Below are 12,989 nucleotides of genomic sequence, written 5' to 3' on the forward strand. Positions count from 1 at the left end.
GGCAGTGGAAAAAGAGCCTGCAGAGCCATTAATAGTACTAGAACAACATCAAAAGAGAAGAAACAAAGGCAACTCTTATGGGAAGATGCTTTTAAAACTGAACCCATGAAATTGGAAAGAAAGATCATGAAGGACAGCTGTGGTGGAGAACGCTGACTCTATAGCTTCAGCTATTGTTTCTCAACCAGCTGTCACAAAGGTCATGCTGGATGAGACATGGAGCGGTTGGCACCAAGGACAGGGTGGTGTGCACTGGCATGGAGCTTCTGCAGAAACATGTCTTTACTGAATAGGGTCATCCCTAGGCTTGCTGGCTAGGTGGCCACAAACATGGAATCATTACAGTGGCAGCCCATCCTGCTGGGAGATGGAGATTGCAGGATAGTGGTGCTGTTCAGCAGGCTACAAGCACAAAGGTAAAGCCCTGGAATGAGCCTTTGGGTAGCAGTTACTGAGAGCAGCCAGAAACTGCACAGACACTGATCCAAATGCCTTACCTAGGAGCAACATCACCCAGACTCTGGGCAACAGCAGGCTACCCAACAAGTTGCTGTGGTGATATTTCATTTGTATAAAGCTTTCCTGAAGATCAGAGAGTAAAATAGCCTCACTGTCAGCCTTCCAGAGCAAACATTGGTAACACAAACCTTTAATCCCAGGAACCACACTGGTTACCATAGAAACCAGGTGATGTATGCTTTTAATCCCAGTCCTAGGGAGGATTATAAAATGGGAGGTGGAAGCTCTCAATTTCAGTCACACTCCAAGATTCCTGGAGAATGATCATCATTTTTGGACTGAAGTCGAGGTTAGAGCCAGTGGCTGACTGATTTGTTTTTTGGATCTTCAGGTTGAACCCTAACATCAGTCTCTGACCTTTAAGTTGCAGCAATTGGCCAGTATTTTTGATACTTCAGAAATAAGAAACTGTGAACCAGACCAAAGACTCTTAGCAATCAATATTTGCATGCAAAGCTGTTTGGGAAATATATATACGTGTGTGTGTGTGTGTGTGTGTGTGTGTGTGTGTGTGTATTTGCACTGTGGGACACATTGCAGCTTCCAGTGCTCTTACAATGAATGAATAAGTGATGAGGAAGAGGGAAACATGGAGGAATGGAACAGCAAGTGCACAGTGGAGATGCAACAGCAATGACAAGCTTGAGAGCAGGTTGCAGTGGACCTAGAAGCACATAATTGCCAAGTGGGACTAACAGGGTGCTGAGCAGCAACCTGGAGCTTGCACATACTAAGCCCCTGAACATGCTACCCAGACACAGGATTAACCTGGTTCTGAATAACAACAGGCATCCAAGATAAAGAACAGTTCATTTTCTGGATTGGACCTCCTTCAAGAACCTCTATGGCTCGTGCCTCAGTTGGAAACCACATTGTTACCCGTGGTCCTCTGTTCCAGGCTGTATTGAAGCCTGAGGTTCATTTCAGTGTCCTTGGTCCTGCTACATTAGAGGAGGGGAGTGTTGATGTCTATGGCCCTTGTTACCACTGAAGGCCATGCTTAGGTCTAGGGTCTGAGCTGTTGCCTGAAGCCATGTTGATGTCTGTGAGTCATACTGCCACAGAGAGCCATGTATTTGTCCATGGTCCTACTGTGGACAGAGATTCTGTTTATGTGCATGGCCCATTTTACTGAAAAAGGCCATGCAGATGTCCATGGTCTGTGCTGTCACCTAAAACCAAGCTGATGTTCATTGGCTGTGCAATTGCTCAGGACCTTGTTGATGGGAGTTCTGCCACCTGAGACCTTATGGATGACGTCGGTCTGTGCTGGCACCAGAAACAATGCTCCCACTGCCTGAAAAGGTCAAAAAAAAATATTTTGCAGTGGTATTGATGACAAACATCCATGTTCATAAGGGAAATTATTCTGTAATTAGCTTTCTTTGTTGACTATTTGCATGGTTTGGGTATCAGGGTGACTGTGACCTCACAAAGTTAATTCAGCAATTTTCCTTCTGTTTCTATTTGGTAAGATAATTTGAGAAGTATTAATAATATCTCTCCTTTGAGAGTCTCGTAGAATTCTGTTCTAAAACTGTCTGGCCATGGAATTTCTTTTTGTTGTTGTAAGACTTTTATTGACTACTTCTATTTCCTTGGGGGTTATAGGTCTATTTAGATTGATTATTTTTCCAATTTTATAGAGTACACAGTTTCGATCTATGACTTAAAGATTCTTTAGATTTTTCTCAGTGTCTGTTGTTATGTTTCCTTTTTCATTTTTGATTTTGTACTCCAAAAATCAGTTGTCCTCCTACACACAAAGGATAAGGAAGCAGAGAGGGAAATCAGAGAAGCATCACCTTTCACGATAACCACAAACAGCATAAAATATCTTTGGGTAACTCTAACCAAGGAAGTGAAAGATCTATTTGACAAGAACTTTAAGGCATTGAAGAAAGAAATTGAAGAGGATACCAGAAAATGGAAGGATCTCCTTTGCTCTTGGATTGGGAGGATCAACATAGTAAAATGGCAATTCTACCAAAGGCAATTTATAGATTCAATGCAATCCACATCAAGGTCCCATCAAAATCCTTCACAGATTTTGAGAGGACAATAATCAACTTTATATGGAAAAACAAAATATACAAGATAGCTAAAACAATCTTATACAATAAAGGAACTTCTGGAGGCATTACCATCCCTGACTTCAAACTCTATTACAGAGCTACAGTAATGAAAACAGCGTGGTATTGGCACAAAAACAGAGAAGTCGACCAATGGAATCGAATAGAAGACCCGGATTTTAACCCACATGTTAACCTATGAACACTTCATTTTCTATAAAGGAGCTAAAAGTATACAATGGAAGAAGGAAAGCATCTTCAATAAATGGTGCTGGCACAACTGGATGTCAACCTGTAGAAGAATGAAAATAGACCCATATCTATCACCATGCACAAAACTCAAGTCCAAATGGATCAAAGACCTCAATATCAATCTGAACACACTGAACCTGATAGATGATTTTGTTAATTTGGATACTCTCTTTCTGTCTTTAGTTAGTTAGGATAAAATTTTTCTTCCTTGTTGATTTTCTCTTTTTTTTTCTTTTTTTTCTTTTATTTTAGGTTTTGTTTTAATTGATTTTATTGAGCTATATATTTTTCTCTGCTACCTTCCCCTTCATCCCTCTCCCACAATCCCCATGCTCCCAGTTTACTCAGGAGATCTTATCTTTTTCTACTTCCCATGTTGATTAGATCCATGTATGTCTCTCTTAGGGTCCTCTTTGTTGTGTACGTTCTCTGGGATTGTGAATTGTAGGCTGATTTTTTCCTTTATGTTTAAAAAACCACTTACGAGAGAGTATATATGATATTCGTCTTTCTGAGTCTGGGTTACCTCACTCAATATGATGTTTCCTAGCTCCATTTGCCTGAAAATTTCAAGATGTCATTTTTTTTATTGAGAAAAAAAAATTTCCGCCTCCTCCCAGCCTCCCACTCCTCTCCCCCTCCTTCCACTCCTCTCCCCCTCCTCCCACTCCTCTCCCCCTCCTCCCACTCCTCTCCCCCTCCCTCTCAAGTCTGAAGAGCAGTCAGGGTTCCCTACCCTGTGGGAAGTCCAAAGTCCTCCCCCCTCCGTCCTGGTCTAGGAAGGTGAACATCCAAACTGGCTAGGCTCCCACAAAGCCAGAACATGTAGTAGGATCAAAGCCCAGTGCCATTGTCCTTGGCTTCTCGGCAGCCCTCATTATCCTCCATATTCAGAGAGATAAAACCGGACTCCTTGTTGATTTTCTCAAAGAATCAACTCTTTATTTCATTGATATTTTTTATTGTTCTCTTTGTTTCTATTTTATTGGTTTCAGCACTCAGTTGTCTATTTCCTGCTTTCTACTCATCTTGGGTGTGTTTGCTTCTTTTTGTTTTAGAGCTCTCAAATGTGCTATTGGTTGCTAGTATGAGATCTCACTCTTCTCTTTCCTTTCTGTTTTTGAGACAGGTTTTCTCTGTGTAATAGTCCTGATTGTCATGGAACTCACTTTGTAGAACAGGTTGGCATCAAACTCACTGAGCTCTGCCTACCTCTACCTACAAGAACTGTAATTAAAGTTGTGAGCCACCACCACCCATGACTCTCTGTTTTATGAAGGCCATTAACTTTTCTCTTAACACCATTTTTCTTTTTTTTTTTTTTATTTTTCGAGACAGGGTTTCTCCGTAGCTTTTGGTTCCTGTCCTGGAACTAGCTCTTGTAGACCAGGCTGGACTTGAACTCACAGAGATCCGCCTGCCTCTGCCTCCTGAGTGCTGGGATTAAAGGCGTGCGCCACCACCGCCCAGCTAAGGAACCCGAGTTTTAAATTACTCAAATGAACACAAAACCAAACGGACATGTATCATATTTACTTATTTGCTTACTTTCAAGTTTGCAATCAGATATTTATTAAGCCCTCAATTTACTACAAGAGTCTTACCATCATTCCAAATCTTGTGATTTAATCCATTAGATCAATCCACTTTTGCATACTTGTGATCAATTTTCCTTCTGGTCATTTGCTTTTGAGTTATACTTTCTTGGGAATTGCTTTTCAACAGTTTTACAAAACAAGTTTTTTATCTTTTTAGTTTGAGGTCGATAAGGGTTTTCTTTTTCCTTCCACTGTTGACAAATGGCTCGCAGTATATTCCTGCTATAGTGGGTAAACATATAGCTGGCTTTATTGTAGTGCCAGGACTCTGTTCTGGAGACTGCCTGCACTTGGCAGATGTGTGAATGGATCAGAATGGGTGAGTTCTTTTGCTAATTTCTGCAAGATGCTAGGCTGGGCTTGGAACACCATTTTTCATTGTGCCCCATAAGTCTGGATATGTTGTACATTCATTTTCATGGAATTCTAGGAAGTCTTTCATTTTTCTGTCATTTATTCTTTAACATCGTTGTTACTCAGTACAGTATTATTCCATTTGCATGAGCTTGGAGGCTTTCTTTGTTTCTGTTCTTGTTGAAGTCCAGCTTTAACTCATGGTAGTCTAATAGGATGCAGGAGTATATAAATTTTCATGTATATGTTGAGACTTGCTTTGTGACCAAGCATGTGTTCATTTTGGAGAGTGTTCTACGAAGTGCTGAGAAGAAACTGTATTCTTTTTTGTTTCAGTAAAAAGTTCTCTATATATGTTAGGTCCATTTGAGTCATAGCATCTGTTAGCTCCAGTCTGTTAGCTCTGTTTAATTTTTGTCTGGATGACATGTCTTTGGTGAGAGTTGGGTATTGAAGTCTCCCACTATCAGCATGCAAGGGTTGATGTGTGATTTAAGAATTACTATGTTTCATTTACACCTGGCTGCCCTTGTGTTTGGGGCAAAGATACTAAGAATTGAAAAATAATCTTGATTAATTTGTTTTACTTAAATATATTTTCTTAAAAGTAATCCAACAAAAACAGCTTTTTCTACAATGCCAGTTGCAAAATTCTGGATCATTTATTTGTAGTCATATTCTGTTCTGTCTGAAACTGTGTTGTGCCTTGCTTTATTTCCAATAGCATATCTTTGTGAGACAGGGCTTACAGATTGTTGGTAGGGTAGTAAATATAGAAATAGATTTGGGAAAGATTATCTTCAGTGTGTTCTTGCAAATACAGCTGGAAATTTTCTAATATGATGAGAAAGAAGCAATCTCAACCTTCATTAAAATTGGTTTTTTACACATAGTATCACAAAACCTAGCAATGTAATTAGCTATTATTATATAAAGACTATTATCCAGGCTACATTTTACTTCAATATTTAGCAATGAAAATGCACCCTGCTTGCTGGATAATTTAATTATGATTCTTTTTTTTTTTATTTATTATGTATACAATATTCTGTCTGTATGCCTAAAGGCCAGAAGAGGGCGCCAGACCTCTTTACAGATGGTTGTGAGCCACCATGTGGTTGCTGGGAATTGAACTCAGGACCTTTGGAAGAGGAGGCAATGCTCTTAACCACTGAGCCATCTATCCAGCTCCAAAATTATATTTATCAAGTAACAACAAAAATAATTCTATGGTTAGAGAATACCACAACATGAGGAACTGTATTAAAGGGTCACAAGCATTCAAATGCTGGGGGGTGGGGGAGGCAGATGGATCCCATGGCTCACAAACTATCCAGTGTAGCCAATAGGTGAGCTTACATTCAGTGAGAAACTCTGTCTCAAAAAAGGCATTAGAGAATAATGGAGGACACTTAACGCAGACCTGTGCTCTTTATGCACACTCATGGATAGTGCAACTTCCTGTACATTTACACACACACACACACACATGCATACACTATGCACACACAAGATGAGGGGAAAAGAATATGCAAGAAATAATTATGTATGTTCAAGACTATTTGTGGCACTGTTAGTTACTCAAAAAATGTTGATGGCTTTTGTCTATATTTTTGTAAGAACTTTACATAACTTGACACTCTTTTTATTAAGCTACAGTTACCCTAATACCAAAACAACACAAAGACTCAACCAAGAAAGAGAATTACAAACCAATCTCACTCATGATCATAGATATAAAAAACTCAATAAAATACTGACAAACTGAATCCAAGAACACATCAAAAGAAATCATCCAACATAATCAAGTCAGCTTCATCCCAGAGATGCAGGGATGGTTCAACAAAAATCTATCAATGTAATCTGCCATATAAATAAATTGAAAGAAAAAACCATATGATCATCTCATTAGATTCTGAAAAGCATTTGACAAAATTCAACATCCGTTTATGACAGCCAAAACAATCCTGTACAATAAAGGAACTTCCAGAGGCATCACTCTTCCTGACATCAAACTCCATACAGCTTGGTATTGGCATAAAAACAAACAGGTTGACAAATGGAATCGAATCAAAGACAAGAATTTTAATCCATACCTATGAACATGTGATTTTTGGCAAATAAGCTAAAATTACACAGTGGGAAAAAAATGAAAGCAACATCAACTAATTGTGCTGGCATAACTGGATGTCAACACATAGAAGAATGCAAATACACCCATGTCTATCCCCACGCACAAAACTCAATTCCAAATGGTTTACAGACCTCAATATAAATCTGAACCTAATAGAAGAGAGAGTGGGAAGTAGTCTTCCATGTATGGGCACAGAAGACCACTTACTACATATAACCCCAGTAGTACAGACATTGAGAACAACAATAAATAAATGGGACCTCCTGAAACTGAGAAGCTTCTGTAAAGCAAAGGACACAGCTAATAAGACAAAAAGGCAGCCTACTAAATGGGAAAAGATCTTCACCAATCCCACATCAGACAAAGGACTGATCTACAAAATATACAAAGAACTCTTTAAAATGGAGTACAGATCTAAACATAGAACTCTCAACAGAGGAATCTAAAATGACTGAAAGACACTTGAGGAAATGCTCAATATCCTTAGTCATCAGAGAAATGCAAACCAAAACAGCTCTGAGATTCCATCTTATACCTGTAAGAATGTCCAGGATCAAAAACAGTGATGACAACTTATTCTGGAGAGGTTGTGGGGTAAAGGGAACACTCCTGCATTGCTGGTGGGAGTGCAAGCTGATGCAACCCCTTTGGATGTCAGTGTGGCAATTTCTCAGAGAGCTAACCTTCTTACCCACCAACACTGTATGATTTCCCTTTGCTCCACATCTCATGAACATTTGTCATCTTATGTCTTTGGGATGATAAACAAATATATTTGATAGTAATAGAAAGAAAGTATTTATTAAGTAATATTGAGTATATATTCCACATTAGGTACTACTGTTTCTTTTTTTTCATACATTGGGTTGTAGGAGAACATGGCAGTGATCTTGAATTTTGGCAAATGTGCTTTTCCATAGAAATTATCTTTATATGCTAATATTTGAAGAATGATGGACATTATATTAATAGAGGAAACTCTGTGAAGGAAAATTATAAAATATAAGGAAAGTCTTATTAAATATAATCATAGAAAGTTGTTTGAAAACTTTGACATAACATTGCCTTTTCAACTTAGTAATGATCACTCAATTATTTAACTATACTTCTGTTGAAAAATCTCCAAAGTCTAAGGTCTGGGGGCTTGGGACTTTATAGAATTGAAAGACACAAATTTCCAAAGTGGGTGATAGCTCAGTGTGTGCTGGTTTCTCGTTTGCTGAAACTTCATTGCTAATTCTACGATAGGTAGCTAACGCTTTCATCTAGCATCTCTGCCTCTCGGATTTCTGAGGTTCTGACTTTCTCATCAATTACTTTAACACTCATTCTGAGGCAAAAAAAAATATTTATGATCATTTATGTGAGAGGTACTATTGTTCTTCATTTCTTTTGTCCTTTTTATTCCCTGGGTGACAATACAGACTCAGTGGACCACACTAATTAGAAGCATTGTTTTTGCTGGGGAAAAAAATCTTAAGGCTCTTTGTTTTGGAAAAGGCATTCTGTCAGAAGGTAAAATTATCCTCCTCTCAACCAAGATAAATTCTCTCACTTAGAGAATTACCATGTAGGTAAAACACACATGTGAACAGATAATTCACAGGAGAGAAATGTCAATCCAATCTAACTATGCACAGAGGATCTGTCTACAACTATTGGCCATAAATCATTTGCCCTCAATTTAAGCTGCAGTTTTGTTTTTGGAACGTTTGCTTCGTGTGTTCTAGAAGAAGCAGAAAATAGAATCAGCTGAGCATGTGTAAGTTTTGCTCATGTTCTTGGAGAAACTTTTTTACAAAAAGCTCTAGGATAAGATAAAAATAGAATGCTTATCACATAAAAATTACAAAAGAACAGTGCATAATATGTTCATGCTTCCTATTCGATATTCCTTCCTTATTTTTCTTATCCATTTAGTTTTTCATAGCAATGAATTTTTAACATATGTTCAGCTTTTGTATTCAATATACTCTTGATTTGTGTCACTTCTCAGCATAACCCAAAGTAAGTTTCAGCTTTTCTCTTTGAGAATTACAGCTTTCATAGGATTGGAGCTTTTCATTATCTCTTAGTTCTTTAAGAGTGTGATTCCCACCTGAAGACATATTCTGTTGGATTAACTCAGGTAAGAGTTTCATTACCTTTCATTCCAAACAAGACTGTCATTTCCATTTTTCAGTATCAGTCAATGCTAGAGCTGAAAGTAGAGTCATCCATTGTTCTTCATATATTTTGGTAATCATTTAGCTACCTACAGAGTGCTTCAAACTGATCATGCATGCAATTTACTTGGAAGGGTAAGAGGCTCATGGACCACTACCCTTTACCGGCTACTGATATATTCTGGGAAATATAGAGAATCATTGTCTCCTGTTGTGGACACACTGCTGAGCTCACCAGCCCACAACAGAGAGCACGTGACACATAATTACACAGAGGGCCTGATTAGACTAACTGATAACAAAATGAAATGAATAGATATGGACCAGAAAAGGTATTTGTCAGGGGGTGAGGAAGGGTTAGTACATAGATGGAAGATGGTGAAGGATGGGGGATGAGTTGGGTCAACATACTCTGTGTGCATGTATGAGACTTTCTGAGAACAAATTTAATTAATTAAAAAAGCACTATTTTCAGCAAGAAAAGATTTAATATTTTTTTAAAGTGCCTTTTTCATTGATGACACTACTGCAAGCCTACAAAACCAAGATGTGTCAGCAATTTAAACACACAAAATTTCAGAACAAAGGAAGGAAGTGATGCACAAAGGCTAAAAGCCCGAATTTCTGTTAGCATGCTACCATTTCATGATGCTAATTTCCCACGTGGAAACTCGTGAGCACAGCGTCTGTATAGCTTGTTTGACCCTCCTTAGATTCTCAAGTGCCTTTGCCTCGATTTTTCCCCCTTCACTATACACTTCAAACTAAACATAGGATTAAAGGATCCAGTGCCCCTAAATATGTAAGCATAGGAAATGTTCTGTACCTAGTCTCTGTGATCGATCTGTAAAATCTCCCTGTAAAACAACAGGGATATCTTTGATGTTTTATACTTGAGTCATTGCTCCAGAACCAGGACACCCCTTTTGCTTAGATACAATATTTTCTCCCTCTGTACCCTTCAGGTAGTAATCACCTCATGGTCAGACCTGCACAACTTGATGGATGGAGGAAATCACTCCATGGTATCAGAATTTCTGTTGCTGGGTCTCACCAATTCATGGGGAATTCAGATTCTCCTTTTCCTGTTCTTCACAGTATTTTATGTAGCAATCATGCTAGGTAACCTCCTCATTGTGCTCACAATCGTCTCAGACCATCACCTGCACTCCCCAATGTACTTCCTGCTGGCCAACCTCTCCTTTATAGATACAGGTGTGTCCAGCATTGCTACCCCAAAAATGATTTATGACCTCTTCAGAAAGCACAAGGTCATTTCCATGAGTGGGTGCATCACTCAGATGTTCTTCATTCACACTGTGGGAGGAACAGAGATGGTGCTGCTCATAGTCATGGCCTATGACCGGTACATCGCCATCTGTAAGCCCCTCCACTACCTCACCATCATGAGTCTAAGGATGTGCATTTTTCTCTTGACTCTGGCTTGGACCATTGGCCTTATCCATTCTGTGGCCCAGTTGGCTTTTGTTGTCAATTTACCCTTCTGTGGAGCTAATAAAATGGATAGCTTTTATTGTGATTTTCCTCGGTTCATCAAACTTGCATGTACAGACACATACAGACTGGAGTTCATGGTTACTGCCAACAGTGGTTTCATCTCCATGGCCACCTTCTTCATCCTGGTTGTGTCTTACATCTTCATCCTGGTCACAGTTCACAAACATTCCTCAGGCGCCTCCTCCAAGGCCCTCTCCACTCTCTCAGCTCACATCACTGTGGTGCTTTTCTTCTTTGGTCCTTGCATTGTTATCTATGTGTGGCCTTTCCCTACTTTGCCCATAGATAAATTTTTAGCAATTTTTGATGTCATCATCACTCCTTTCATGAATCCTGTCATCTATACACTTAGAAATAAGGAGATGAAAGTTGCAATGAGAAGACTCTTTGTTACGTCTTTAAGTTTCAAAAAATTCTTTCATTGACAGTTCAAAAGCTTCATATTAAAATAAAACATTATTGAGGATAAATCCTCTTTTATCCTGTATTAAGTGGTCTTCCCTGAAACAAATACATGTAAACAGCATTAAATGGTCGCAGCGAGTTGTAATAATGTGTTTAATATTATATAATCAAATACATGTATTACATGTGTATGTATGTATATAATTGATATGTGTATGTAACACTGGTAAAGGATGAAGTCTTGAATTTGGTGGGGAAGGATTGTCAGACATGAGGGTGGTGTGAGAAAGAAAAGGGAAGAGAGAGATTGTTTAATTATATTTTAATAAAATAATTTAAAATTTTTGTTCTGATAAACAATTTCAAAAGTCTCTTCAATTTAGTGTTTTAAATATCTACTGTATTCTCTGCAGATCTGATCTATTTTGCTAAATAATTGTTAGATACTAAAGATACTGAAAAGCAATAAATTCAGTGTAAATGTTGTTTATGTCAGATGCTGTGTCTCATGAAATTAACGGTGACTTCTGGAACCTCACACAGTCAGCATACTTTGTTATCATCTCAAATATTACAAACATCCTTTTGATTCTGGTTCTCAAAAACAGAACGCTTCTAATCTACCAGCTGCCTAGATTTGGGTCTTGTGGATTGTTCAATGTCTGTACAGCAGCAGGAATACACAAAATAAAGATCTCTAGCTAGAAATACATTGGAACTAGAAAAAGTCACCCTGAGTGAGATAATCTAGACCCAGAAAGACAAACATGGTATGTGCTCACTCATAAGTGGATATTAGGTGTAAATAAAGGATAACCAGGCTATACAATTCATAGCCCCAGAAAGGCTAGGAAACAAGGAGGACCCAAAGAGAGACACGTGGATTTCCTTGGGAAGGGGAAATAGAAGAGATCTCCTGAGCAAATGGATGGGAGTGGGGAGGGGGCGGGCATGAGTAAGCAGATTGGGTGGGTTGGAGTGGGACAGAAGGAGAGAGTAATAAAAGATATGTCTTGTGTGGGGTGGCATTTGGGGGTTAGGGAGAAACCTGATGCCGGGAAAACTCCCAGGAATCCACTTAGATGACCCCAGCTAAGACTCCTAGCAATAGTGGAAAGGGTTTCTGAACTGGTCAGCTCCTGTAATCAGATTGGTGACTACCCTAATTGTCATCAGAGAGCCTTCAGCCAGTAACTAATGGAAGCAGATACAGAGATTCACAGCCAAGCACTGGATCGAACTCTGAGAATCTTGTTGAAGAAAGGGAGGAGAGATTGTACAAGCAGGGGGGTGAGGAGGTGTTCAAGGTCGTGAAGTGGGAGCCCCCAGAGACAGCTGACCTGAGCTCTGGACTCAGAGCCAACACTGAGCTAGGCCCTCTGCATGTGTGTGACAGTTGGGTAGCTTGGTCCATTTGTGGGGCACATAGCAATGGAATCGGGAGTGATACCTGGTGTTTGAGCTGGGTTTTGAGAACCTATTCCCCATGTTAAGTTGCCTTGTCCAGCCTTGGTGCAGAGGGAGGACCTTGGTCCTGCCTCAACTTGATGTATCATGCTTTTTTACTCCCTATGGGAGGCCTGTACCTGAATGGAGATAGAGCAGGAGTGGATGGGGAGGGGATAAATGGGAAGTAGGGGTTGGGGAGAACAGGAAGAGAGGAGGTAGGGGAAACTATGGTCAGCATGTAGAATAAATGAAAAAATAATTAATAAAAGAAAATAAGATCTTAGCTAGATACATTTAAGAGTTCAAGGCTGTTATCATCTGAATTTGTTCGCCTAAATGCTCATAGCTTACTTTTCAATTCTAACTCCATGTAAAACTGTTAGAAATAGTGAAATTGGCATTTAGGTGAACAAATTCAGATGATAACAATTTTACTTATTTATAGTTATAATTGAAAAGTAAGCTATAGAGTCAATTAGCGAGTAAGAGAAAATTTTAATAATGTTAGTCAATACATATTTTT

At 39.0% G+C, this 12,989-nt stretch overlaps 1 protein-coding gene across 1 annotated transcript; it reads left to right on the forward strand.

The window, feature by feature from the left end:
* Positions 1–10,095: 10,095 nt before the first annotated feature.
* LOC121465509 (olfactory receptor 4F3/4F16/4F29-like) lies at positions 10,096–11,037 on the forward strand. Its single transcript, XM_041678726.1, has one exon. The coding sequence runs from the start codon at positions 10,096–10,098 to the stop codon at positions 11,035–11,037; it is 942 nt and encodes a 313-aa protein (XP_041534660.1).
* Positions 11,038–12,989: the final 1,952 nt, after the last annotated feature.

This window comes from Microtus oregoni, unplaced genomic scaffold (genome assembly GCF_018167655.1).
Source record: "Microtus oregoni isolate MIOR12 unplaced genomic scaffold, Mior012 000031F_ref0000149, whole genome shotgun sequence".
Taxonomy (NCBI): domain Eukaryota; kingdom Metazoa; phylum Chordata; class Mammalia; order Rodentia; family Cricetidae; genus Microtus; species Microtus oregoni.

Coding starts and splice junctions, on each gene's coding strand:
- LOC121465509 (XM_041678726.1), top strand. CDS start 10,096: ATGGATGGAGGAAATCACTCCATGGTATCAGAATTTCTGTTGCTGGGT.